Source organism: Lynx rufus, unplaced genomic scaffold, assembly GCF_022079265.1.
Source record: "Lynx rufus isolate CCGP_SWC_20201006 ecotype Redwood Valley unplaced genomic scaffold, mLynRuf1.p SCAF_1, whole genome shotgun sequence".
Taxonomy (NCBI): Eukaryota; Metazoa; Chordata; class Mammalia; order Carnivora; family Felidae; genus Lynx; species Lynx rufus.
The window spans coordinates 231575390-231602158 of NW_025814823.1; the positions used below are offsets into that span (position 1 = coordinate 231575390).

Consider the following 26769-nt stretch of genomic DNA (forward strand, 5'->3'; position numbering starts at 1 on the left):
GATGGGTTTCATGAGAGCTGTGGTGTCTGAAGAAAGCAGTGGAAGGTCTGGAAGCAAAGAAGATGCCCACCCACCACCCCACCCCCCATGTCCTGGGCAAATTGGGCATGAGAGAAAGCAGATCTTCTTGAAAGAGCTGTGCTTGGGAGACCCGCTTTCCAAAAGGGGGCGGAAGTGTGGGGTCACAGGGGGACACCACGCCTGTGGAGTCTAGAGCAAGACCCACGAGGTGTTAATGCTCACACGACCCCCTTCCCCCAGGGAGCTGGTGAGAAGGCAGACAGATTCAGGAGGTCTGCAAGCTCCCAGGGGAAGCCGATGCTGTTGGCCTTGGACACGCTTGAGCAGGGTCCTGGGGACGGACGCACTTGACACAAGGCTGGCATTTACCCCTGTGCCAGGAGGATGGGACGGAAACTTCCTTAGGCCTGCCACCTGCACCACCCTGCCTCACGTCGAATCCCATTGCCCTGTCCCCACCTGAACAGGCACAGTCTCAATTCCCAGGTATGCATCCATTCGGCGACCAAAATGGGGCACTGTGGCTATGACCGCCGGGGACCTTGGGAATTTTCTGAGACAGACGATGGGCTTCTCAGAATGGCCCTGACCTCTCTTCCCTCCTAACATCCCCGGGAGCACCTCCAACCTCTCAGAAATTTGGCTGCGGGGCCCGTCGCCTTGCACATAGTTGGGGGTCCAAGAAATGGCTTCTGAATTAATAACAAAAATCTATCAATCTGTATTTGCATCTTACAGCTCCAGGGGACCGTTGAGAGAAAGAAAACTCCCGGCAGAAATAACCACATTTGCTGATGGCCTGTTTGTTCATTTATCTGCTCTTCTAGAAACTAAGAAGCCCTTATTTTTAGCACCTCCCATGCTGAAGCATGGATTTTTTTGTTTTTTCCTTCAAGCTCTCTTAAAAAGTTGACACTTCCCAGCCTATAAACTGCAAAGTCGTGTCAAGGTTCAAGAGAAAGACACAGTGGGGGAAGAGGCCTCCTGTCCCACAGCCCCAGGAAACACTCACAGGAAGAAAGAGTGTCCCTGAAGCAGGCCCCCCAGCAAAAGGCCCCGCTCCTTCAACCTTGGCTCACCTTATGGAGTAGGGGGCGGGTGTTCTCTCTGGAGTCTCCTCCCTGCGTTGACCGTTTGACCAAGTGAAACTCACCACATGGTACTTTATAAGCCTCTCACTGGAAGAATGTGGGGTGTGTGAGCCAAGCGTGAACCCCTGTTTTAAAAACATTTGCAAGGGGATAGTTGTGGCAACTGAGGTTCGAGGCTCGAGATGTTTCTAGCTCTGACTCACTGCGAGAACTTGGGCAAGTCTGAATTCTCTGGGTCTCGATTTCTCTGTGAGGGACAGGGGAATAATGATTGTAGACTCCTCTCCCCAGTTACACCCCTAGAACTCGAAAGAGCTGTTGCCTGCTCTACGTGACTAATTTTTAGCCCAAACATCTGTGACATCTCTTAATGTCCGTACACAAGGAACCATGATTATAGCAGCTGCCTCAAAAACAGACCAGGGGAGTAGTAATAATTAATAATGCAGTGCTAGGACATAGATTTCCAGGGCGGTAATCTTCTTCGTGCCTCTGTGAGGACAGGGGGTGGCTGGTATGAGAACGTCATCATCATCACCGTTGATCTTTGCAATCAGGAGGTGCATTCTTCCCTAGAGCCCTCAAGACACTGTGGCCTGGACTTCCTGTCCCCAAAGCTACTTCTGTTACGGGAAGTCCCGCCCCCAACACGTGGCACTTGGAAATTAACACAGAGGGGAGCCAGGGCCCCAACCGAGAAGGCCCCAAAGGGAGCTCCGGAGGCGGCCAGAACACCCCGGGGCTGCAGGCTGGGCACCCGGAGAAGACTCAGGTCCCTCTGGTGCCATCTGACCCATGGTGGGAAGCAGTTGGGGCGGCCGCCAGGCCAGCGCGCCCCCAGTATCTATGTCAGTCCCGGCCTGTCCCAAGCAGCCTGGCTGTCCACCAGGCTGTCACCAAACTGAGGGAAGACCCAGATGAGGACGGGCTTTGTGGAATGTGTTCTCTGAGCGCTCGCTGCCCGAGAGGCTGCCTGACTGAGTTCTTTGGACGGGAAATTGCAGAGACGAGGCTCCGTGTCCGTGCCTCTCATCCTTCTGCACCATACACGCGCCCTTTTTTCTCCTTTCTTCATTTCCCCATTTCTCTAAGCTCCTGTGAGTGCTCTGATTGCCAACCCAAATCCTGCCTGCCCGTCCATCAGTAGGTCCCAGCCCCGGTCCTCACTGGCCACATGACCACATCCTCATTGGCCACGTGACACCCGGTTACAGGGACACTTCACCTTCTCCTTCTACCAAGTTCTAACGACATAGGAGCGCCTTCCTCCTCTCGGTGAAGGGGGCGGGTCTCCAGGGCACAGGAGGCTCTTCTCGGAGCGCCCAGTGTAGTCAGGCTCAGGAAAGAACTCACAGTTTCAAGAATCCATGGGGCGTCAAGGTTAGTTGCAAAGACCAGGGGCCAGCAAACAGCCTGCGAGCCAAGAACGGCTGTTACGTTTTTAAATAGTTGAGTAAAAAAAATAAGACTATTTTGTGACACGTGAAAATTACATGAAATTCGAAGTTCGGCGTCCGCAAAGTCTTACTGGAACACGGCCACACTTAACTCGCTTCCACATTCTCTGTGGCTGCTTTGCCCTTCGGCCACAGAGCTGAGTAGCTGTGACAGGCGGCACAACCCGCGGAGCCTCGCGTGTGTACCAGCTGATGTTCCTGAGAAAGGTTGCTGGCCCGTGGGCACAGACTCTGGAGTCAGATTGTCTAACTTCACATCCTAGATCCACTGCTTACTGGCTGTGTGACGGCGTGTCCACATCCCTCAAATGGGTGCAACAGTCCTTATTTCAAAATATCATTGTAAGGATTAGAGGAACTATCATTTCTCAGGTCTTAGAACCGTGCCCGGCACTTAGGAGTACTGTGGACAGGGGCCTGGGTGGCTCAGTCGGTTGAGTGTCTGACTTCGGCTCAGGTCCTGATCTCATGGTTTGTGGGTTCGAGCCCTGCATCGGGCTCTGTGCTGACAGCACAGATTTTAAAAAATTAAAAAAAAAAAAATAGAAGTACTGTGAATGGGTTAAATTATTTTCAGATCCTTACACATCACCATCCTACACCAGAGCGAAATGTATAAGAATTCTTAAGCTTTCCTTCTACTCGACACAGAAGGGATCCTTAAACATATCGTTTTCTTTGCTTTTCATCATTGCCCCGTGTGCAAACAGATCCAGGAAACCTTAGCTCGGGCTTCTCAACTCCCAGATGGGTTCTAATTTGTTCTGTCGGAGGAAAAAAGTCTGTCTTCCCTAGCAGGTGCACGGGGCTGTTTTGTGAGTCACAGACGTCACCTCCTTACTCTTCAGCATTAGAAGACGTTCTGGGCCAGCTCGACAAATCCTGCCTGTAAAGCGAAAGCAGAATGAGGCAGCATGGACTTCCCACAAGGACAGGGATGTTCTCATTCCTGAACCGTGGTGGCTGGGGTGACGCGTGGAGGAGTCTGGGAGAGCTGGCACGGGACGGGGGACATCCGCAGTATCCCCACCCCCCCACCTCCCACTTCTTCCACGGGACCGAGTGCTGGTCGAGCTCCTGGCTGCTCCGCGGGAGATTCCTCCCCTGCCCGACCTCCTGTGCAGTTTGTCGTGGTCGTGTGACCAGACGCATCAGCGCTGGAATGTGGGTGGGGGCGACAGGCACCACCACTGCCTCTGGGCCTTAAGTCATCGAGCCCGTGTCCCGCCCTGCCCTCCACTTGCCTGTGAACTGCAACCACACAGATGACAGCGATACCCTGACGGCAAAACAGCAAGGTGACAGAACCTGGGTCCCTGAGTGAGCACGTGCAGCAGAGAAACCTGTCCCCTTGGACCCATCGTGGAAGGACTCTCAGAGAGAGTACATGTTTGTTAAGTCACCATTCCGGGAGCTAGAACCTAGAACCTAGAAAAGGGGGTTAATTATACTTCTGCACCCACCTCGAGACGTTCCAGTGAGAATGTACTTTGACCATCAAGGAGAACTAGTTCTGCATGAGACTCAGAATTTTCCCGAGAGTCTGACCCCTTGTATTCTTTAGCCGCCAAGATAAAAAGCCTCAGGCTTACGTGTGTTTTCAAGGAGCTTTGGAAACGTTTAAGACTTGAAAAAAATTAGAGGCCTCAAAGTATGGAAACAGCAATAGGAAACTCAAATGATTACTTTACATACTCCTCCATTAATTGTGAAATTGAGGACACATGAAAGTCTCACTACATCTGAAAAACATTTGTAAAGCCAAGTGTTCCCATGTTACAAGGACTGGTAAGTATGCCAGTGATTGCCAGGACATAACAGCTAATCGTTAAGTTAAATGAGCAACTTGTAGCTAAAATCATTTTCAGAGCAAAATCACGGCCCCGCCCAACCGCCGCAGAGCTCATCATGCCAGGTGATTGAACACTTCCAGAGCTGTCTCTACGCCCCCTTTTCTCTTGCTTACTCATCACAAACACCAATCAACCAAAACCTCTTTCTCTAAACATGAAAAATACGGAAGCCGACGGAGTTAGGTGGAACACCAAATCATTCTGGTTGCACGCAGGGACCAGGGCCTTGGATGTGCATTTCAGCAGGACAGACGGTTCCTGAGTCATAAGGTCAAAGTCTCCATCAGCTGATGTGCATCCGATTGGGCTTTTCCAATCGGACTTTCCCCAAACCCACTCCCCTGCAAGGAAGGGAAAGCAGGTATTTTCCAAACCCACACCTTACAAATGTCAGGGATTTTTTTTTTTTAAATGCTTGGTCTCCCTCATTGTGAAGTCTGTTTTTAAGTGACTTTAATTGGAAAAACCTTCTTTGTCTCCCAAAACTGAATCCAGATGAGGCCATCTGCCTCCTCTCCACGGGTGCGCAGAGCGCGGTTCCGAACCCCTCGTGAGGCGTGTTTTTGCTGGTCTCCACCCAAAGCGACTTTGTTCAAACATTCCTGTCACTTGCATGGTTTATTTTATCCAACGCATTAATTAATGATACTTGCAACAAGCTTGTAGTTATTAATTAAACCATTTGGGTGGGCCCCCCGAAGACAGTTAACAATCTGATTGAAAGCCAAGCTTCCCATGGCTATTTTAAAAAGACATAACCGCAGGGTATGGAGAAGGATAAAGGCAACCCAAGGAGTCCAAATCAGCATGGGAACAGGAAAAGTGTTTTCTCTAATGAGAAGAAGCCCTCTGTCTGAACATTAGGAATCTAGTTATTGAAGAGGGAATGATCCAGTTTGGGCACACGGCATGGTCTCTTGATTAGGTGCTAGAACAAGATGCTGGAGGCTCTCGGGCAAAAATGAGACAGAAAAGTACGTCCCCTTAATGCTTTGCTAATTATAGAATTAGTTCATTTTTCACCTTTTCTCTGGACACTCGGGGGCCCAGTGGTGGTAGTCAACACAGAGGGACAGCTTCTGGGGCTGAAGGCAAAGCCGAGAGTGACCCAGAGGATGACCCCCATACCGTGTTGTGGCAGGGACAGGAACAGAGCCCCAAGATCTCAGGGTGGGGTCAGATCTAACTGGCTACTTTCGTAGTCCTTGCTGGGACGGCCAGAGGGTCAGCATTGAGGGGACCAGACGGGGCCGGACAACCACATCCAACTCTGCTGACCCTGAGTCCGCTCTAAAGAATATTCAGAAAACCCCGCTTGCGTCTGGCTGTTCCAATGTGCATTTATCCCCGGAAACAGAACATGCGTTCTGGTCGTTCCCTTGAGATGAAATGTATGGTCACGTGCTATCACCTCGACAAAGGCTGAGTTCGTGTTTCTGTGCCCAGTTCTCGTCGGAACTGTAGGGCCCTCGTGGGGCAGTGTGTCAGACAAAAACAATTTGAGGGGCTGCACATCTTTTGAGATGAGGGACAAACACCAGAGCCTGTTCACCAGTGGGGGCTGGTTTACTCACACCCGCGTGGCCGGCATCATGAGGACGTGATTCCATACACGCCTGCGCACACACACACACACACACACACACACCACTCTCCCCACTGTCAGCATCCAGCCAGAGGGTGACGGCTGAGACAGCTGATGAGCCCCACGACGTACCCTGGAGCTCACTCCTGGTGCTCCGCGGTCTACGGGTTTGGGCAGATGCCCAACGATAGGTCTCTATCGTTATGGCATCGTACAGAGGATTTCCACGGCCCGAAAAATCCTGTGTGCTGCACCCACTCACCCCCCTCCCTGGCAGCCGCTCATCTTGTTACCATCTCCATAGTTTGCCTTTTCCAGAATGTCGTACAGTTGGAATCATATAGTAAGGAGCCTTTCAGACTGGCTTCCCTCACCTAATAACATGCATTCAAACTTCCTCCAGGTCTTCTCCTGGCTTGACAGCTCATTTCTTGTGTTTGTTTGTTTGTTTGTTTGTTAAAAGTGCAAGTCGGGGAAGGGGCAGAGAGGGAGAGAGAATCTCAAGCAGGCTCCACACTGTCAGAGCAGGGCCTGCCCTGCGGGCCCCGATCCCACAAACCATGAGATCGTGACCTGAGCCGAAGTCGGATGCTTAACTGACTGAGCCACCCAGGCGCCCCTACAGCTCATTTGTTTTAGAGCTGACACCCTGGTGTCTGGATGGACCAGAGTTTATTTACCTCTCACCTGCTTCATTCCCTTAACACCTTATGCTTTTCTGATAGACTGAGGAAGGTTCCCACTTATGTTTTTTAGTTCAGACGTCCACGGTAGCAAGTTTATGATAATATTCACCCATTTGCAGTCTCATAAAACTCGGTCCAAATTTACCGTCTTGACCCAAGCCAGTGTGACTGGTCACCAACTGGATGAAGTTCTTTTGGGGAATGTCGGTGGTCTCCAGTGACGACAGGAGGCAGGGGCTGTATGTCCCTCCCCTATGACCCCTCAATGAGACAGCTCACCACAAATTTTACCAAATGGATGGCAGGCCCCAAAGCCATCAGGCCCCCACACTGGGTCCTTGGTCCCCAGGACGGGCACCTTGCATGCTAAGCTCTGGGGCTCAGTGACATCGATGGCTCACTTTCCCGCTTGCCAGGGTCCTATCTGTAGGAGGGCCAGCACCAAACAGGGTTCCTGGCTCCCTGGTAGAGATGACACAGGAGGGGCCTCTTCCCTGAAGCAAACGATTCCTCCTAACTTTGGGTTTTCGCAAGTCTTGGAACACCGATAACTTTTATCACTATGGTGCCCGATCTGCAGACAGCCAACAAGCCACACTGCTTCTGAGTTATCAGAAAAATTATCTAAGGTATATTACTTGCCATCTCATTTTGAAGACTTTATATAAAGCAAGGATAAAGGATTTGGGGTGCTTACTTCTTTAATTAAAAAAATTTTGGCAGTGCCTGGGGGGCTCAGTCGGTTAAGCGTCCGACTTCGGCTCAGGTCATGATCTCGCTGTCCGTGAGTTCGAGCCCCACATCGGGCTCTGTGCTGACAGCTCAGAGCCTGGAGCCTGTTTTAGATTCTGTGTCTCCCTCTCTCTCAGACCCTCCTCTGTTAATACTCTGTCTCTCTCTGTCTCAAAAATAAATAAATGTTAAAAAAAAAAAATTTTTTTTTTTTTAACATTTACTCATTTTTGAGAGACAGAGCGTGAGCAGGGGAGGGGCAGAGAGAGAGAGAGGGAGACACAGAATCCGAAGCAGGCTCCAGGCTCCGAGCTGTCAGCACAGAGCCCGACGCGGGGCTCGGACTCACCAACTTCGAGATGGCGACCGGAGCCCTGAAGCTGGAGGCTTAACCGACTGGGCCACCCAAGTGTCCCTGGGATGCTTATTTCTGTTCCGTGGTCTAAATGGTCCGCTTTGTTTCCCCGGCGGCCGTGACCCTCTTCCAGCCAGCAGGCCTTCTCCAGGGCCACGTCTCCCGGAACACATCCCGCTTCGGCAGAGGACGCTCTTCTTGGGGCGTCTTACGTGTGCCCCCCCCGGGGAGCAAACACCTCACTGGCCGGGAGCCTCCAAGGAGGAAACAGAGTGGCCAGTTTTTACGCCGCCCCTCCCCTCCCTATTCTGTAGCCCCCACAGAGATCGTTTCACTCAGAAAGACTGTTTCCCTGCTGTGAATCCTTCACACGTAAGGTTCTTCAGGAAGCATGTGAAGAGCCATCATTTAGAAGACCCCCGCTCCCCGCCCCCCCCCTGCCCCGCCGTGTTTCACTGGCCGCACTGAACTTCCACCCGGAGAAAAATTCATGCTACACATGTATGTGGTTAATGACAAGCTGTATTTGGTGCCGACGTTTTACAAAGGCGCCACTTGACATTAAGAAGTGTTCTCTTCTGTATTAATGGCTCTGTCTTCTTCACTTTCTCTTCGAGGTTTCCTAAACTTTCCTTGTCAGAATGAAGAAATCTGAAAGTCCTATCATGCCGTTCTTTCTAGAGTCTCTAAATTGGAAACAGATAAAGACACTTATTAGTAATTTCTCACAGCACGCAGTACGGTTTTTATGAAGCGCAAAACAATTGAAAAGTTTTACCTAGAAAAATGGATTCTTTCTGGTCTCTAATCAGTCATTCTTACCTCTGAAAAGAAAGCATTCTATTTTCTCGTATAAAAATGGGCATTTATTTCTAGGTGAAACGATCCATACTTTATATGTTTTTCTTCACTGACCCCTCAAATTTTAGTCACTACTGAAACAAAAGTATCCTTCTATTCAAAAAGTTGGCCGGGGGCGTCTGGGAGGCTCAGTCGGTTAAATGTCTGACTTGGGCTCAGGTCACGACCTCAACGGTTCGTGGGTCCGAGCCCCGCACTGGGCTCTGTGCTGACAGCTCAGAGCCTGCCTGGGATTCTCCGTCTCGCTCTCTTCTCTGCCCCTCTTCAGCTTGCGCGCGCTCTCTCCCTCAAATAAACATTAATATATATATAATGTCGGTCCAGTAAAACTGAAAGGGTGTCTTGCGTCTATGAAACTTTGGCATTGACAACAGCATGTCCCTCGATTTTCTTTTTTTAACTAGAGATACTTTTATTGCTTAAGAGATGGTGAACATTAGCAAACTACTATTGTCAGCATCAGTGGATGTAAAAATACGGAACTTCTGCGTGGTCGGCGGGGAAGGTGAGAACGGTCTCAGAGGGCTCGTATTTTTACAGGCGAAAGGGACACCGGTTGGTGGCTCTAACCCGTATTTTACCACGAAAGGCAACCATCTCCTACGTTCCCAAGGGGATCCCGCTTGCCAGACAGCCTCCCGCCATGGCTCCTTGGAGACCAAGAACAGAATCTTGCAGAAGGATGCGTGTCCGCCCGCCCTCTTGCTATCCGGGCTGTGAGGATTTCCAGCCACGGCAGGCCCGACGGTCCTCAAGCCGCCGGGCAGAGTGTGCTTGCCGTGCTAGCGGTGCGGACAGCAAGCCAAGGCCCAACCGGAGTGTATTCCCCGCGTGAAGGAAGAGCCATCCACCGAGTGATGGAAGGAAAGCACTGAGTGCGATGTTACGCGGACCTTCCTTGGGAACCAGTGATTCTTCACCTCAGGTAGTAGCTAACGGCTTCAGAACAAATCTCGCCGTGAATGCACCGCGCCAGATTCTTCTGGACACAGGAAGGAGCCACTCCAACCTTCCAGGGGCTTCGCACACCTCCGGGGCGAGGTCCCTGCAGAGCCATCTCAGGGTCAGCCCCCGGGGCACCTCCTCAGCCGGGGGCCCCTGGTAGGCCTGTGCAGCCCAGCCCGTCTCTCCCACGCACACCTGTGGCGCATCAGTGCAAGGTCATGTCCAGCGCCTTTGACTTTGGCAAAGTCAAAGTGTCTCAAACACTGAGGGAATCGTGGAGGGAATCAACGAATTACCGAGTAGAAAGAAATCACTCCCCCTGCAAAAAGAGGCCTACTTAGCAAGTGTGCACAGGCGGGCGGGGAGGGGCCGGGGGTCCGGTGCTCGGCCCCAGGACCACGGGCCCACAGTCCCGGAAGCCTGTCGCCGACCCCTGCCATCCAGTTAGCCTCCCCAGTCTGGGGCAGTGCTACAGCCTCGCCCTATTTGTCAGCTCTGGTCTGGACCTCTGCAGAAGTTTCCAGAGTCATCATGTCTCTCGAGGGTCTTCTGGCCAGAACCCACCCCCGGTTCCCTCGGTAGGCTCTTCACCGACACAACCCGGACTCCCTAGAGGCTCTGAACCTCTCCTCCTCCACCACCTGTGGGGGGCAGGCAGGCCAAGGGTCCCCTGGGCACCGCTGGGCGGGCAGACGGCACTGCATCCCGTCGCCACCCTCCACGAACATCACATCAGATGACCTCACAGAGGGACAGAGAGGGGCCTGTAGGAGAGGCCTCTCTGAGCAGGGACGCGGGGCAGCCAGGCAAAGGGGGTGGGATGTTCGGGAAGAACAAGCATGCTAGGGGTGGGGGAGCTTGGCCTGCTTGAAACACTCGGGGACCCGTGTGGCTGAAGCACGATGAGCAGGGGTCGTCAAACGCAAACCAGAGGAGCGAGCCTGCGGGTGGGCAGCTGTCAGAGCCTGCAGGACCCAGAGGCCATGAAGGCGCAGAGGTTTTCCCTCTTAAAGGCCAGCTGACGGGGCGCCTGGGGGGCTCAGTCGGTTAAGCATCGGACTTCGGCTCAGGTCATGATCTCACGGTCCATGGGTGTCGGGCTCTGTGCTGACGGCCCAGAACCTGGAGCCTGTTTCGGATTCTGTGTCTCCCTCTCTCTCTACCCCTCCCGCCTCCCCCTCCCCCAAAGCACTCTGTCTCTTTCTCTCTCTCTCTCCCAAAAACAAACATTAAAAAAAAATTAAAGGCAGAAAGATGTGAGATGGGTCAAGGGGGGGGGGGGGCAGGGGAGGACAGGGGCACCCATGTCTCTGCTCTGACCTCCCTCGTGGGGAGGAGGGTGGCTCGGTTTACGGACAGAGGGAAACCAGTGGGGGAACTCATGGGAAAGAAGGTGGATTTCTGCTGGGACACGTTCAGCCTGGCTCGTGCACAGACATCCCAGCGGGAAGGTCAAGTGGGTGGTTTGATACCAGAGTCCAGAGCTGGGAAGCAAGACTGGCTTCAAAACAGGGCTGGGGGGCTGAGATTCCCAGAGGTGGGGGGGGGGGGGAAGGGACAGCAGGAGCGAGTCTCCGAAAGCCTGGTTCAACTCTGGGATGCTGCTGTCCTTGGCAGGGCGTAAGCTGCCTCCGGGCCACGGGACAGGCTGGGTCTGGAGCTAGAGAATGGGTCTGGTGCGAGGTGACAGGACAGGGTCTATGCAGCGCCCACCGTGAGGACCTGAGATCAGGCGCGTGCTCTAAGACTGACACAGGAAGAGCGTGACTGTGACCAGACGAGGTGGGACCAGGAGTCAAGAAGGGGACAGTCCCAGGGCGGGCAGTCCCCTCCTATCACACGCCACCGGGAGGCAGCCAGGGGTGGTGCTGGAGGTCTCAGGAAAGAAGGGAGGTGCTGGGAAGGGTACATTTTCCTCCCGGGACGCAGCCCTGGAGGTGGGGAGCCAGCTGCAGGGGGAGGGGCGCAGAGGGGAAGGTGAGAGACATCCACCTGGACATCGGAGAGGGGAGGGGCGAGTCCCCAAGAACTGTGGCGTCAGGAGTGTCGGCAGGAAGGGGGTCACCTGGCGTGCTGTCCCCCGGGAGGAGCGCGTGCCAAGTCAGCAGGCGGCACGTGGGGGAAGGGGCAGGCTGGACGGTGGAGGACATGGGTCCTGGAGGAGCGGGGACACGACACGGTCCAGGAGGCCGAGCCGAGGAGAGACGGCCACTGTGGCAGCTGGGGAGTCTGGGCGCTGGCCCTGGCATCCCTGGGCAGGAGGGGACCAGAGTCTGGCGGCGGGGACAAGGCCTGGTGAGCGGCAGGTGCCCTGCCCCCGCGTGTCCGCCTCTGCTCCCTTGTTCTCAGGGCCCTCAGCCCTGCCTGCGGGCCGGCCATGTCTGTCACTCTGTCAGTCTGGTGTCCGGCCCCTCCCAGCAAAGACAGAAGGGGACACATTCAAGGAACACGGCGGGAAGTCACCCCCGCCCCCCCCCCCCCGCAGGGTCATTGCGGAGACACTTCCATCTTCCGCTTTGACACGCTGTGATGTGAAACCATTTGACGCCCGAAAGAATCAGGATAAATTCTGGATAAACTCGTCTTAAAGACAGGATAAACCCTCCCTCTCAAGTGTGAAGAGAACCAGCGTCCCCCCCCCCCCCCCCGGGTCACACCCGGAGAAAAGCCGCCTCCTGCCGTGTGGCTTTCTCTGGTGCGGCCGAGGGACACCTGGGAGCCGGTGTGCGTGGCCCTTCCCTCCCAGCACGGGCAGGATCTGCAGGAACCCAGTCGTCTGAGGAAAAGAGGGAGAAAGGACCCTCTCTGGGCATCAGCACACTCAAATTCCGGGGAGCGCTTGTACTCACACAGTGTCCTTTAAAGTGGCGAGATAGGACTCTGTGTCCCCCTCGGGGACGTCCGAGTCCATCTTGGACAAGTAACAGTAGACGTAGGAGAAAGTCTCAAACGGGATGCGGGCGGGCCCGCCCTCGGGGTCCGTGGTCAGGATCTCACACAGATGCTTCATCGAAGTGTTCAGTGACTAGAGACACCACAGACAGGGGGAAACAATTACCACTTGGCACCGCTGAAACGGAAGCCTAAGACACACGCAGAGAAAACGCCGGAGCGTATTTGACAGGAAGTCTCCGAAGGGTACGTTCTCCTCGATCTAAATGAAGAACTGGGTAAGGTTACAATTGCCATAAACAAAGAAAAGGGAAGGTTTGATCATGATGCAACTGGCCTGAAAAGAATGTTAATCCACAGATTTCATTTTATATTAAAATGGGGGGGGCGCACCTGGGTGGCTCAGTCGCTTAAGCGTCTGACTCTCGGTTTCAGCTCAGGTCATGATCTCACAGTTGGTGAGTTCGAGCCCCGTGTCAAGCTCTGGCACTGACAGTGCAGAGCCTGCTCGAGATTCTCAATCTCTCTCTCTCTCTCTCTCTCTCTCTCTGCCTCTCCTTGACTCACACTTTCTCTCTCTCTCAAAATAAATAAATAAACTTAAATAAATAAATAAATAAATAAAATGGGAATGACTCTCCAGGACGTGAGGAAGTATCAGCCCCCTCAAGACGGGCCCCAAGCCAGCGCAGAACTCTCCAGCCCCTTCGGCGTCACCACATGCCTAGGGGACGGAGCTAACGCTCACCAAGTAGACGCGTCACCTGCCCGTCGGGCTCCGTGCAGGCCCCAGGCAGGGCCGGCCTTGCTCTGGGCCTTGTCTCAGCTCCGGGAAGCACCAGCCCCTTCGCCCCTGGGCACCGTGCCTCCCTGTGCCTGGGTCTGTCACCCCCAACCCCTCCCCGGCTGCCGGTACCGTGGCTTTGAGCCCGAAAGCCAGGCCTGGGAAAAGCCGTGCGTCTCCCACCAAGGCACAAGCTCTGAGGGGGCTGACTCACTCCAAACCAGGAGGGCTCAAGGAAACGCACTCACGGAGGGGGAGCCACTGCCTACGTCAAGCACAGCAGGAAGGCCCACACAGACGGCGCTGGTTTAGTGCTAGACTGTATCGGATCCCTGGTGACCCCACGAGAGCCTCGTGGAGACGCAGGGACCAGGCCTGTGTGCAGGGGACCAGCTCTTGCGGACTGTAAACTTTCCAGGAGTTCATTGAGAGGGATGACCTCCCATTGGTAGCTTGAGACCAGCCATGGTGGGAGCATTTACACCTCATGCCAGTCAGGGCCCTTCTCCCCTGCAGAGAGCAGGTTGTTTAGGGGGCTGCACTTGGGAGGAAAGAGAGAGAAAAACACAGATGGGACGGTCACACACGGACCTGCCTGACCGGGACTGAGGCTGCGTAGGGGGACAAACCTGACACCCTGAGGGACACACAAATGTCTGGAGTCACCTTTGCTCTCTCTAAGTTTCTGTGGGTCAGGAGTCGGCACTGCTTAGCTGGCCCGTTCATGGCTCCAGTCAAGGTGTTGGCCAGGGTTGGGGCCTCATCTGGAGGCTCGACTGGAGACAGACCTGCCCCCGCCCCGACCCAAGTTGCCAGTGGACTCGCTGCCTCGCGGCCTTTCAAAGACACGTGGTTTTGTTAGATTTTGCTTTTATGTCCGTCACAAGCGGGAGAGAGTCGCCGGTGGGTGTGGCGATGCTGAGCCTCAGGAGGGATGATGGGGACGGAAGCAGCCCTCTCGGAGCAAGCAGATGAGGTCTGAGAAACTGTGGCTCCAATGCTTCCGAGGAGGAGGCATTTAGGGAAAAAGTGCATCAAAACATCCCAGCATCCCTGCCTTGTGCAAAGGCCCGATGATGCTACCGGTGTTAACATTTCTGGCAATGAGATGCGCAGCCATTTTTATACCCACGAGGGTTCGGAAGGCAACTTGCCTGGCTTTGTACCTGAGCCAGATTTCTCCGCTCCCAAGGGTTGCTCTCCAGCCAGAAGACCCTCGCAGGCAGGCGCCCCTGCCCCGACTACTCTCCTGACACAAGCTCTTCTGGAAGGTGTGGCTGCCCTTGCTTCCAGCCCAGCACTTAAGTCTGAGCCGCGCATGCGATTCAGGCGGGGACAGGAGACAAAGACAGGCCTGGAGACACCTGCTATTTCCTGAGCAGCTTCAGGGCACCGGCTCCGTGGAAGCTTCTGTTTCAGAATTTTAGCTGCTCTTGTGGTGACAACAGAGGCACCTCACACCTCCCCCAATCCCCTTTTAGCTAGCGGGAAGGGACAACCCGTGTAACATCGTGACTGATCCCTTTAAAAAGAAGGGGGGGGGGTCTCCTCTGAGGTGCGGCCTGATGGCAGCCGGGAGGGAGAGCTCAGTACCTCAAGCAGTGGTGTCACCCCCGCATTTCACTCTGAAAAAGTCTGAGGACCTTTTCACTTCCTTCCTCATCCTCAGGGGTTTTCTCATCTAAAACGCAGGCAGTTCAGTTCGGGGACCTGCGGCAGGTGAGGGTGGCGGACGGGTACTCTCGAGATGGCGGGACTCGGTCCTCGGGAGAAGCCCGTTCGTGAGGGCCGATGCTGCCCATGTCGCCGTCCGGGGAGGAGGGAGGGCCCCCACGTGTGAGCACAGGGACAAGGCCAGTGGAGGCATGTGGGTGGGGTGCACCCCGCCTCTTTCTCCCCCCTGGGGGAGACCCTCAGCAGTGGGGTGCCTGGTGCTGGGGGCCGGAGACCCCAGGGGCCCAAGAGCAGCCCTCCTGGTGGAGACAGTTACCAAACTTGTCTGTGACGTGAGGCTCCCACCCACGGCGGGGGGGCTGTTTCTTTTCCACGGTCAGACGGTAAAAGGACTTCTCGTGGGCACCTCAGAATGGGCTCAGAGGCCAAGCTGGGAAACCTGAATAGGGGAGCGAGCCAGGACGCTGCCTCCATCACTGGGCCACCGGGGAGATGACCCCCTGTGCTTGGAGGTTGTCCTAAGAATTCCAGCTGGGCCCTGCTAGGAGGCTGGCAGGGAGAGCTTTTCAGAGTAAAACTCCTTTTAGGAAATCAAGTGATATTAATGACAGTCCTTGGGAGCGGTTATTCTCTGAGACAGGAACCTGCAGGCTCTCACACGGTGCCCCAACCCGAGGGCGGCACACTCCTGGGCTAGAGTCCCCAGGGAGCCCGGTGGCCGTGCATCGGCAGCGTGGAGCCTGTAGTCTGCGTTCAGATCCCGCTCTGCCACCTGCAGTCTGAGTCCCTGAGCCTCCCTCCACGACTAGTCATCGTGCGAGGCCCGGGACGGCCCTTCCGCAGAGGGCTGCTGGAGGATTAAGGAGAATCGAGACGAGGCGCCGAACGTCCCAGCCCACGGCGAGAACCCTGGACGTGACGCCCATTTGTAAGCGGCGCGTTAGGGGGCGCCTGGGTGGCTCATTCGGTTAAGTGGTTAAGCGTAAGCGGCGCGATTGGATGGAAAATCGCGTTACGCACACGCATCCTGGCCACCGGACGCAGAGCGAAGTTCATGCTTCTCAGAGGCTCTCGAGCGTCGGGCCGGTGGTTTGCCATTCCGGGCTTCCTCCCTCAGTGTGGGCGGAGGGTGGGGGGGGCTTCATTCACATCTTTTTTTTGTACTAAAAGAGGTCCTCAAGCTTAAAAAACAAAGCGAAGAATTTTGATCCCCTGCTTCGATGCTTAGGATCACTGCCGGTGATGCAGAAAAGGAAACTCAAAGATCACGACAGGAAATGTCATCTTGCCGGGCAAGCATCGCACGGCATCGGAGCAGGGGGCGGGGGGGGGGGGGGGGGGCGGTGGCGGGAGTCACCAGCACGCCCGCCCCGCCTCCCACCTGCCCCGGCAGCGCACACGGCCCGGAACCCCGTTTGTGGCTCGCGACGCGGTAAGCCAGGTGGCGGCGAGGCACGTCTGCCTGTTCTGTCCACTCAGGACGGGGCCCAGCTCGAAGCAGGGCTCAGCACACGTTTGTGAAGCAAGGAAGGCAGGCAGGCGCGATTCACAGGACTCTGAAGTTTAAGTAGAGCTTCTGGTCTTCGCAGAGACCTTGCATTTGATCCCTCTGCCCGGCGATTTCGAAGAGGAATTTGAGAGCACGGACAGCACGGAGGACGCGTCTGCCACCAGCCACGCAGAGACCGTGGATGGAGGCGGCGGGGTGGGGCCCGTTGTGGACACAGCCACCAGATTCCAGTTTACCGGAAAGCCTCTGTGGAAGGTGAACGGGCAGTAATCCGTCGTAAAATACTCGTCCTTTCCTTCCACGTCACCGCTCCGTCTCCTCCCTCTGAAGGGTTTTTAAAAAGCATAAACATAAACGCTAAGACGCCCCACGACACCACAACCGTCCCCTCCGAGGCACAGCTTCGGGTTGCTGATGCGCCTCCACGCTGCCCCGCCACGCTGCCCCGCCAACGCGTGGGCATCCAGTGGCCTCTCTCCTTCGGGGCCTGGCTGCCCCGGGCCACCTGCACTCCCCCGCCCCCCTCTCCCTTCCCCACCTACATGGCCGGTGGACCAGAGGGGACGGGGACCAGCAGGAGGGGACCTTCCCTGACCGCCTGGCTCCAGAGTCCACGGCTCACAGCAAGCACTACTGCCGAGGTGGCCTGGCTCGGGGACGGGACCGGACCCCACACTGACCAGCCAGGATGACAGACTTATTCAAGGAGGAAAGGAGGGGCGCGCACGCTGGTGTTGCGTTCAGAAGGTGACCAGATGTCTCCACCTAGCGTCCCACCCGACGCGTGGACAAGAGACCCTGTCGCTTGCTCTGGCCTGGCTCCAAATCTAGTGCTTAACCGTCAGGCTTAAAGTGAAAGTGACAAAGGTGGGTCCCCCACAGTATGAAACATTCTACCTTCTGGGAAAATCTGAATTTCACAACTACACCATAAACATCCGTTCAAATATTAGACACTCATTTTACATTATGAAAATCTTGCTTTCACAGGAGTTCCAGATGAACCAAGCAAGGTAACGTTAGCTTCAGTAACGAAATCTGACTTTGTCCTTCCCACCGGTCACGTCGGGGCCCGTCTTTGCCGCAGGAGGGTCCCCGGGGCTGCCGTCCTCTCCACGGCTGGTGGACACACTGCCTCTGGGCCCCCGTGCAGCTCAGTGTGCAGCGTCCAGCCAGCACCTGGCTCTCCTGGGGTTTCCCACTTTCTCACTGGGGCCCTGAGTAGAACCAGTGAACTGTGGTCCATCACAGAGTGGCTATCACACGGCAGAGGCCATGCACGACCTACAGCGGTCTGTAATGATACAGACGGACAGATAAGGAAATCTAACTGGGAGTGAAAAGAAGTTCCAGAAGGTTACTAATAACAGAATCCTCTTTTCATAAAGTTGAAACCAACGAAAATAAAATGATGTTCTTTCTTTCTTTTTATTTTTTTTTAATGGTCATTTATTTTAGAGAGAGAGAGGCACACACAGAATATGAGCCGGGGGGAGGCGGGGGGTGGGGGTGCAGAGAGGGAGACACGGAATCCGGAGCAGGCTCCAGGCTCTGAGCTGTCAGCACAGAGCCCAGTGCGGGGCTCGAACTCATGAACTACGAGATCATGACCTGAGCCGAAGTTGGACGCTTAAAACCGACTGAGCGAGCCAGGTGCCCCGAGATAATGTATTTCTTGGGGTACGTACGTGGCCCCCAGGAAGCGTGAGATTTGGGATAGTGGTTGCTTCGGGCCGGGGAGGCAGGGGGATCGAATGGAGGAAGAGAGCAGAGGCTCTCAGCAGCGGCGCATTGTTGGTGTTAGTGATCGTGTGGGGATCATGGGCGCTTCTGACATTAAATGACTGTCTAAAATTAAAACCGGAGATGAGTGCGTCATGAAACGTGGACTGAATTACCAGTTATGCTCTCTGCGGTGCAAAGACTATAAAAAGGGAGGGCAGAAAACAGGTGGCCATCTCGGCAGTGAAGGGGCCACTTCTCCTCCTAAAAACCCCTTCTTCACAAGCAGACAGTGGTAGCTCTTCCTCCCTCGGACCCCGGTGTCTCACAGACTCGAACACTGGAGCTGGAGAGAGAGCGTCCAGATCCCCAAAGAAGTCCGGTCCCTCCTCTCCCCGCCCCCCTCGGTTCAGAGACGCCCTTACCTTGGGAATTGGAGAGTCGCCTGTGTCTTGATTCCCAACAGTCGTACTTCAACATAAGCCAAGTTCACTATATCTGTCACCTACTAATCACAGATTTTAACTCAAATATAAACTAACTTTACGCCTCTCCCCACAAATGAGTGTCTAAAATAACATCTGCTTACGAAACGGTGTGTAGTTTCATAAAAAGTCACTGATGCATTCTCTTCTAAAACCTAAATGCCTTTTAATGATATTTTATCTACTTTTTTAATCTACTTTTAATGATATTTTATCTACTGTTAACAATTTTAAAATTGAAGCATTCGTAAGTCTTTAACTTTCCCAAATTAAAATAACTGTAAGCCCAGGGGCGCCTGGGTGGCTCCGGTGGGTGAGCAACTGACTCTTGGTGTTGGCTCAGCGTCATGACCTCATGGTTCATGAGATGGAGCCCCACGTCGGGCTCTGCGCTGACAGCGTGGAGCCTGCTTGGGATTCTCTCTCCCTCTCCCCCTCTCTCTCTGCCCCTTCCCTACTCATGCTTTCTTTCTCTCTCTCAAAATAAATAAACGTTAAAAAAAAAGTTTAAAGTAACTGTAAGCCCAAGAATAAGACAGTCAGGGGTGCCTGGGTGGCTCAGTTGGTTAAGCATCTGACTTCGGCTCAGGTTATGATCTCGAGGTTCGTGAGTTTGAGCCCCGTGCTGGGCTCTGTGCTGACGGCATGGAGCCTGCTTGGGGTTCTCTCCCCTTTTCTGTCCCTCCTTCACTCGCTCTCTCTCTCAATCTCTCTCAATAAATCAATAAACATTGAAAAAAATACGATAGTCTCTGGAAAAAAAAATTGCTTCTCTTAGACAAAGTGAGTAATGAGAGTGTTTCCTTCAGTTACTGAAACACCTCCATTATTGTCAAGCCAGGCCTATGATTACCCAGGATGATTAATACGCGACTTGTAGGTACGTACCCCACCAAGCATGCTACATCCGAGCGCTAAAAATTTTATCCACTCGATTTTGTTTTCGCAAGGATCCAGCTGCAGCAGAGTTCTGAAGTTTTCTACGGGCAGGCACAGATTTTTCCATTTCTGCTCAAGATGTGCTAATTCCACATACTGCTTGTGGCTACACTGTATAGAAAACACAGTGTGACAAAATCAGTACGTTTTTACGTCTGCAAGTATTAAGGTTTAAAAACCCGTGAAACATAATGCCGATGAATCTTTACACTCACCCCAGGTGCACAACTGCATGCTGGGAAGAGATGAGCTCTGAATTCACGACACACAGAGCCCGGGGAGAGCTGGGTGGGAAGGTGTGTGGGGGGAATGCTCGCCCGGCAGGAGGGCGCGGTGAGCCGGTATCGGCACAGTTAACTTCTCAAAAGGAAAAAGGACGGTGAGGCCAATACGGCCTCCCGTTGTGACTTAGGAAAACGGGCACACGCACATGGGGTAGGTGATTCTCTGTGGTCTGTGTGAAATGCTTCGCAAGAAAAAATAAACTTCAACTCTTAAAAACTGAGAACAGACTGAGGGTTGATGAGGGGGTGGGAGGGAGGGGAGGGTGGGTGAGGGGCACGGAGGAGGGCACCTGTTGGGAGGAGCGCTGGGTGTTGTACGGAAACCAATGTGACGATAGATTTCATATTACAAAAAAAATAAACTTCAACAAACAAAACGAAAACATTTCAAATCCCACCCGCTCCATGTGTTAACAGTTAAATAAGAGAAATTTGAAAACTGAAAACAAATTCATTCCTTCTACTATTTGAAACAATCTGTGAGAACTGGTAACTACCGCGATGTGCTAATGGTCTTGAATGTGAAATGCTTTGAGCAATTTTAGCGTGACTTTTCCCGAGCTACCCCTTTCAATGGTTATTCGTTTTTCCCTCCAGATTTCCAGAAGTCAGCGTATCTGGCACAGAAGCACGGTAAGTCAAAAAGTGTAATGGGGACAAATCACTTTAAAGATCAAGGTGATACCACTAATGTCATTTTTAGCAACACAACGCAATCATTAGGATTGCCAAGCTTGGCCGGATAACACGCAATCTGGTAACTCGTTTCTCTGAAAGCAAGATGGTAGGTCGGGAGAGCACCGGCCCGGGACCCTTGCGCAAGACTGTGCCAGGAAGGACCTCGCCCACGCCCAGGTTCTCTGGACGAAGGACACCAGACGTCAAAGGGCGCTCTGCTGTTCAGATTAATGAGGCGGCAAATTATTTCTTTAGCACACACAAAATTTTTATAAACATATTTCAAGAAGAGACTTGCAGCCCCCATGTTTGGAGTTGAATGTCCAGGAGCATCTAGCGTTTTAATTTGGTATTTAAAAGAAATTATATTTCACTCTCCTACAATCTAATCACGAATAGCTATGTTGGGTTCTTTCAACTAGAGAAAGAGCACTGAATACAACGGATCCCTCCTTTGACTAAATCCCGCGGGTTTGCACAGGGAACGGAGGCCTCGCAAATGTGCTGGGATGCATTAACGCAGCCACACTTTATCTCGTGGAGCCGACAGATTAACAGAGACCCCTCATACCTGCTTGTGCAAAACTTTCAGGAGTCCTTGAGTCAGGCCTGTGTCCGTTTTCTGAGTGGCCACGGGCATTTCAATTCTGTCCTTGACAGGAAGCGGATCTCCTCTTGACAAAGCTGAAAAATACCTAACAGCAACAGATGTCCCTGAAGGCTCGTCGATACACAGAAAGCACCGTAATGAATGCGGTCTCTTAAATGACCCCCAATGCCTGGAACCCCTCCAGGGGTCTTGGCTCCTCTACTCGGCTCGCCAACTTAACCCTCTGTGCGTGCCTCAGTTTCTCTGTCTGCAAAACCGATAATGGCCATCCCTGTTGTAGGGGCCCTAGGAGCACTGAGCTCAAGCCGCAGCGGGCTGAACGTGCCGCTCAGCCATCAGGCCAAGGGGCGGGGGGGCTCCCGAAACACATGTTCTTATCAAGCAAACACTATGAGGGGTCCTGGAATGCTGCCAAAGGAGGTCGGAGATTTGGGACGACAGTGACCCAAGGGCAATGCCACAGTGCAGTCCTTCCACTTTGACAGCTGGCATCTGGCCCTCCCTTTGGTTGGCCTGGCTGCCTTCCAAGGGGCCTGACTTCGACCATCTCGGTTCAGCCCCACACGGTCCCGGATCAGGGAGGTCACCTGTCTGCCCCACTCCTCTAAGTCAGAGGCCACCCTCCCCCACCCTTCACGCTTTCCTGCCTGGTACCTTGTTTTAGTAATTTTTTAGGAAACTGCTTTATTAAATTTAACAATTTAGTAATAATAGCAATTAATTTAATTAATGTAGTAATTAACAGTAACAATTTAGTAATGGTTTTAGCATTGTTTCCCCTTTCCCTGTTCCTTTCTGGGGTGAGAATATGGGTGCTTACATCGGTGCCAATATTGCCTCTAGCGGGACAAGTGAGGGCATGGAACCAGTTTAGGGCAACGAGTCAGGATGAGACACACACTCGGCTTCTGTCTGGCGGGGACGGGGAGGAGGCACCAGGAGAGCCAGGGGTGGCCAGCCGCTGAAGGCAAGTCACCGGCCACTCTCATGGCTAACACAACAAAAAGAAACAATATACACAGCAAAATGAATGGCAAATCCTCCGCCAGGCCGACAGGACATAATCGAAAAGGTCTGAATAACGAGGGGCGCCTGGGCGGCTCAATCGGTTAAGCGTCCGACTCTTGACTTCAGCTCAGGTCATGACCTTGCGTTTTGTGAGTTCGAGCCCCGCACTGGGCTCTCGTGTTGGCAATTTGGAGCCTCCTTGGGATTCTCTCTCTCTGCCCCTCCCCAGCTCTCTCTCTCTCTCTCAAAAGTAAACTTAAAAAGTAATAAAAGATATGAGTCATTAGAAACATCTCTGATTATGTAACAGAGATAGCCGTAGCTAGGTATTTGATAGGCTAACAGAAATTTTGTACCTCGTCCCCTTTTCCTCTCTCCACCCGTATTTTGTTGACCTAACACAAGGGCAGCAGTGAGAGAGACAAAGGTGGACAGGAAGAAGTAAGGTGACAGGGGGGAGGCATGGGTGTGTAGCTTTGTCATATTGTTCCTAATCAGGGTTTTCGCCTATTTGGGGGACTTTGTTCCTCATCACCGATCAAGCCACTCACCCACCTCCACACAGCCTCTAAAGCAGTGGTCCTCAACGGTTCTCCCTTCTCCTCCCCAGGAAGGCCCTGGCAGTTTCTGGAGACATTTCTGGTCGTCACAGAAGGGGGTGGATGGTGCGACTGGCCTCTAGTGGGTACAGGCCAGGATGCTGCAAAGGGCCCTGCTAGGCCCAGACACCCCCCCCAGCCCCACCCTCCCCCCAGCCCTCAAGCAATTGTCCTGTCCAAGTGTCAACGGTGCCCAGGCTGAGAAAGCCTGCGTTAGGGGCGAGCCCCGATGTGCTAATTCCCCGAGGCCCGTGCAGCAGAAAACAGCCTATAGCATCGAACCGATTCTTGCCCCAGTCATACCGCACGACGCACAGGCGACGTGACAAGGTACGGCCAACTAGCTGTTGCGTCAGAGCAGAGAACACAGGCGGGGGAGCCAGGCCGAGCCACCTCTGCCACCTGAAAGCCTCGTTTGTAACGTTCGTTAACCTGAACGCCTCCTGGAGGCTTCTGCAGTTACCTTCACAGGCATTCTGATTTTCTGCTTTTTCCTCCTGTCACCATCCCTTTGTCCGGATGCCATTCCTCTTCCTGGAATACCTTTGCCTTGTCTTTTAAAGTTTTTTGTTTGTTTGTTTATGTATTTTGAGAGAGAGAAAGAGACATAGCATGTGCAAGCAGGGGAGGGGCAGAGAGAGAGGGAGGGAGGGAGAGAGAGAGAGAGAGAGAGAGAGAGAGAGAATCTCAAGCAGGCTCTGCACGGTCAGCACCAGAGCCCAATGAGGGGCTCGATCTCACAAACTGTGAGATCAAGACCCAGGCCGAAATCAAGAGTTGAGCGTCTGACTTCAGTTCAGGTCACGATCTCGCGGTTCGTGAGTTCCAGCCCCACACCGGGCTCTGTGCTGACAGCTCGGAGCCTGGAGCCTGCTTCGGATTCTGTGTCTCCCTCTCCCTCTGCCCCTCCCTTGATTCTCTGTCTCTCTCTCTCTCAAAAAGAAACATTAAAAGACTTTTTTAAGAGTTGGATGCTTAACCAACTGAGCCACCCAGACTACCCTTGCCTGGCCGTAACCTCAAAGACCAATTTGTCCTCTTCTGAGCAACATCTCTCCCTAACAGATTGTCTGGTGACAGCTGGGACCTGGCTGAGACCATTTCACACACACTACTTAGTGAATAATGCTTCCTTTTACTCCTCAACTCCAAAATTGTTCTCGAGAGAAAACAGTTGCATGGCACATCCAGAAAGTTCTCAGTTGAGCCTTTTAAATTAAAGTGAAGCTTAAATTAAAATAATTTAATGTTCCAAGAAAACAGTGACTCAATCTTGGAATGTTCTGTCCAGTACAAATAAACTCTTACCCGTCCTACTTTCATTGATGCTTTAATGACGGTTAAAACCAGGGCCATAATTTTTTTTCTTTGGGGGGAAGAACCCAGAGAGAATCTATCAGAAGCAACCGACAGAAGTGTTTGTCACAAGGCAAAGCACTGGATTGATAAGCAGCCTTGTGTGGTAGGTTCTGTAAGAGCCTCAAAGATATCCAGGTCCTAATCCTGGAACCTGCAGATCTCATTTTGTGTGGTAACAGGGACTTTTGTAGATGTGAGTGAGGATTCTGAGATGGGAAAACTGTACTGAATTATCTTCGGGGTCCTAAATGCAATCACAAGTGTCCTTCGGAGAGGGAGGCAGAGGGAGAGACTTGGAGATGCCACACTTCTGGCTTTAAAGACGAAGGGGCCATGAGCCATAGAACACGAGGAAGGCAGTTCCAGAAGCTGGAAAAGGCAAGGCAAGGGACTGGATTCTCCCTAGAGCCTCCGGACAGAAGCCGTGACAGCTTGACTACAGCCAGGCGAAACTGATTTCGGACTTGCAGCCTCCACAACTGTAAGAGAATACATGCCTATTGTTTTAACCCATCAGCTTTTGTGGTTATCCGCTAGAGTAGGCCACAGGGAACTAGGTCACCTTGGTTTTACAGGTGAGAGAAACTGGATATGCTGGTTACTAAATAAAACGTTTACATTCATACTGGTTCTTGGGATCATAAAACTGAGTTTCTAAGTCTGTTTCCTGAAAAGGACAAAGAACTTTCCTTTCGAAACCAAATGGGTTTATTTTAATGGTTTTAAGGTCTGTTTGCAACTTTAAAATTAGGGAAATATTATGTTTGCTGCAAGAAATATTTGCCTTCTGTGAACTAAGCTGGGCGAAGTCTAACCTTTACAGCAGCCTTGGGAAAATCACCCCAACATGACCTTGGTCGTTTGGGTTCTAATAAACTGATCCAGGTACCTAACCCTGGGAGGATTCTCTAGCACGAGGAACCTAGCCCTAAGATTCCTTCTTGTAAAAAAAAAAAAAAAAAAAAAAAATCACTTTACAAATAAATTACAGGGTCTGCAGTGGCTTGGTCTTACAACACAATGCAGAAACTTTTTACCCGACGCAACTGCTTTGTAAGTTTTACTCTGAGTAAGTACCACTCTCCCACGATGGAGTTGTCATTACTTTGCAGGACAGTGAGCATTCTGCAGTAATTTCTGGGAAGGTCACCCAACCATGATGCTTCCTAGACGCTCAGGTGTAGACACCAGCTGGGGAAGGTGTCCTGAGCGTCGGACCACGCGAAGCGGCCGGCTCTCCCAGGCGCTTACCCCGCGGACCACTGCAGCACGTCGGCGGGCTGGGTGCGGATCGCAGCCTTGGTGAACTGCTTCAGGATGTCCGGCAGTTCCGGGGGAATGTGGATCTGCTGCGCGCAGAACATGGTGTCGGGAAGCGGCATCGCTCTCCGCAGACCGGGACCAGGCTGCGAAGAATCAAGGTGCGCTGCGTGTGGGGGCGTGAGCCTCGGGGCGCAGGCGCAGCTCAACGGTCTGGCTGCCCAGCCTCCCCGGATCTGGAGCCTGGAGGGGACCTGGGGTTTGTGGCGGGGTCGGGCTCCCGGACTTGGGGGCGGGCCAGGAGGCCGGCTTCGCGAGGTCCGGGGTGGCCGGCCGGGTCTTTCAGCCGCTCCTCCTCGGGCTCCTCGGAAAGTGAAGGCCAACTGCCCCTTCTAGTCACAGCCCGGAAGCGCCAGCGGCACCAATTGTGTCGCAGAGGTATCCAGGCAACCGGGACGCATGAGGGCCCCGCCCCCTGGCTCCGCGCAGGCGCGCACGCCTCGGTCCGAGACCGCACGGTCGCCCGCGCCGGGCCGGCAGGTAATGCGCTTGCGCAGTCTGGCTCCGGCCCCCTTTCGCCACTAGTTGGTTGTTTATACGGAGCCGAACGTTTCGCTTAGAAAAGGACCTTTTTGGTCGATTTCCCACTGCCAGTTGTGAAGGGCGAATTCACAAAGGACTCCCCTTCCCCTTGCTCTGGCGTCGTAAACTTAAGGACGAGGTGACTCAGTCCTCGTAGGTAGGAAGCCGTTGTAATCATGGGGGCTGGTCGGTGCAGGTGGCACGAGCTCCCCCCTCCCCCGAAGGAATGTGGCCCTGCCTTCCTCGACTGTCGCGCTCATGCTGCACGTGCTCGTCCAAGCGGTCCCCAGCCTCGATAACATCGCATCTCCCACTCGGTCTGCTGATTTCAGTTTAAGACCCACTTAGGAGTTTAGACAGCGGGTGATTTTCAGCTAAAAGAAGATTCTGTTTAAATTGTTTTCCTAAGGAAGACAGAATGGTTGAGCCAATATGATTGGGTCTAGAAGGACATAAGCCATGTCTTCTGATACAGTAGCTTCGGGTCCATGGATAGAGTAATTGGCTCCATTCTGGTGAATCCTGACCAGGGCAGTGTACAAGGCGGCTACGTTTAAACCCACCCTGAATGTATGAGGCCCCCGAAGCCCGCTTTCCCCTGCTCACCTCTAGCCCGGACAACGGAGAACTGAAATAAGTTATCTCCAGGAAGAGTCAGGCAGCCCTTCCTCCTGCCCTAGAGGCATCACCCCCACCCATGACCCCTCTACCTGGGCACACACAGTTCCAAATTAACATCATTAGCAAAAACTTAAAACAGTCAATATTTAATGTTGATATAATATGGGAAAACAAGG

General features: G+C 53.3%; 1 protein-coding gene across 1 annotated transcript; it reads right to left on the reverse strand.

Moving 5' to 3' along the window:
• Positions 1-8291: 8291 nt before the first annotated feature.
• ROPN1L (rhophilin associated tail protein 1 like) lies at positions 8292-25745 on the reverse strand. The gene is made up of 5 exons (XM_047094070.1): positions 25382-25745; positions 21126-21249; positions 19542-19703; positions 12436-12611; positions 8292-8466 (listed from the first exon to the last, which is right to left on the reverse strand). The coding sequence occupies exons 1-5, from the start codon at positions 25510-25512 to the stop codon at positions 8403-8405; spliced, it is 657 nt and encodes a 218-aa protein (XP_046950026.1). The 5' UTR covers positions 25513-25745; the 3' UTR covers positions 8292-8402.
• Positions 25746-26769: the final 1024 nt, after the last annotated feature.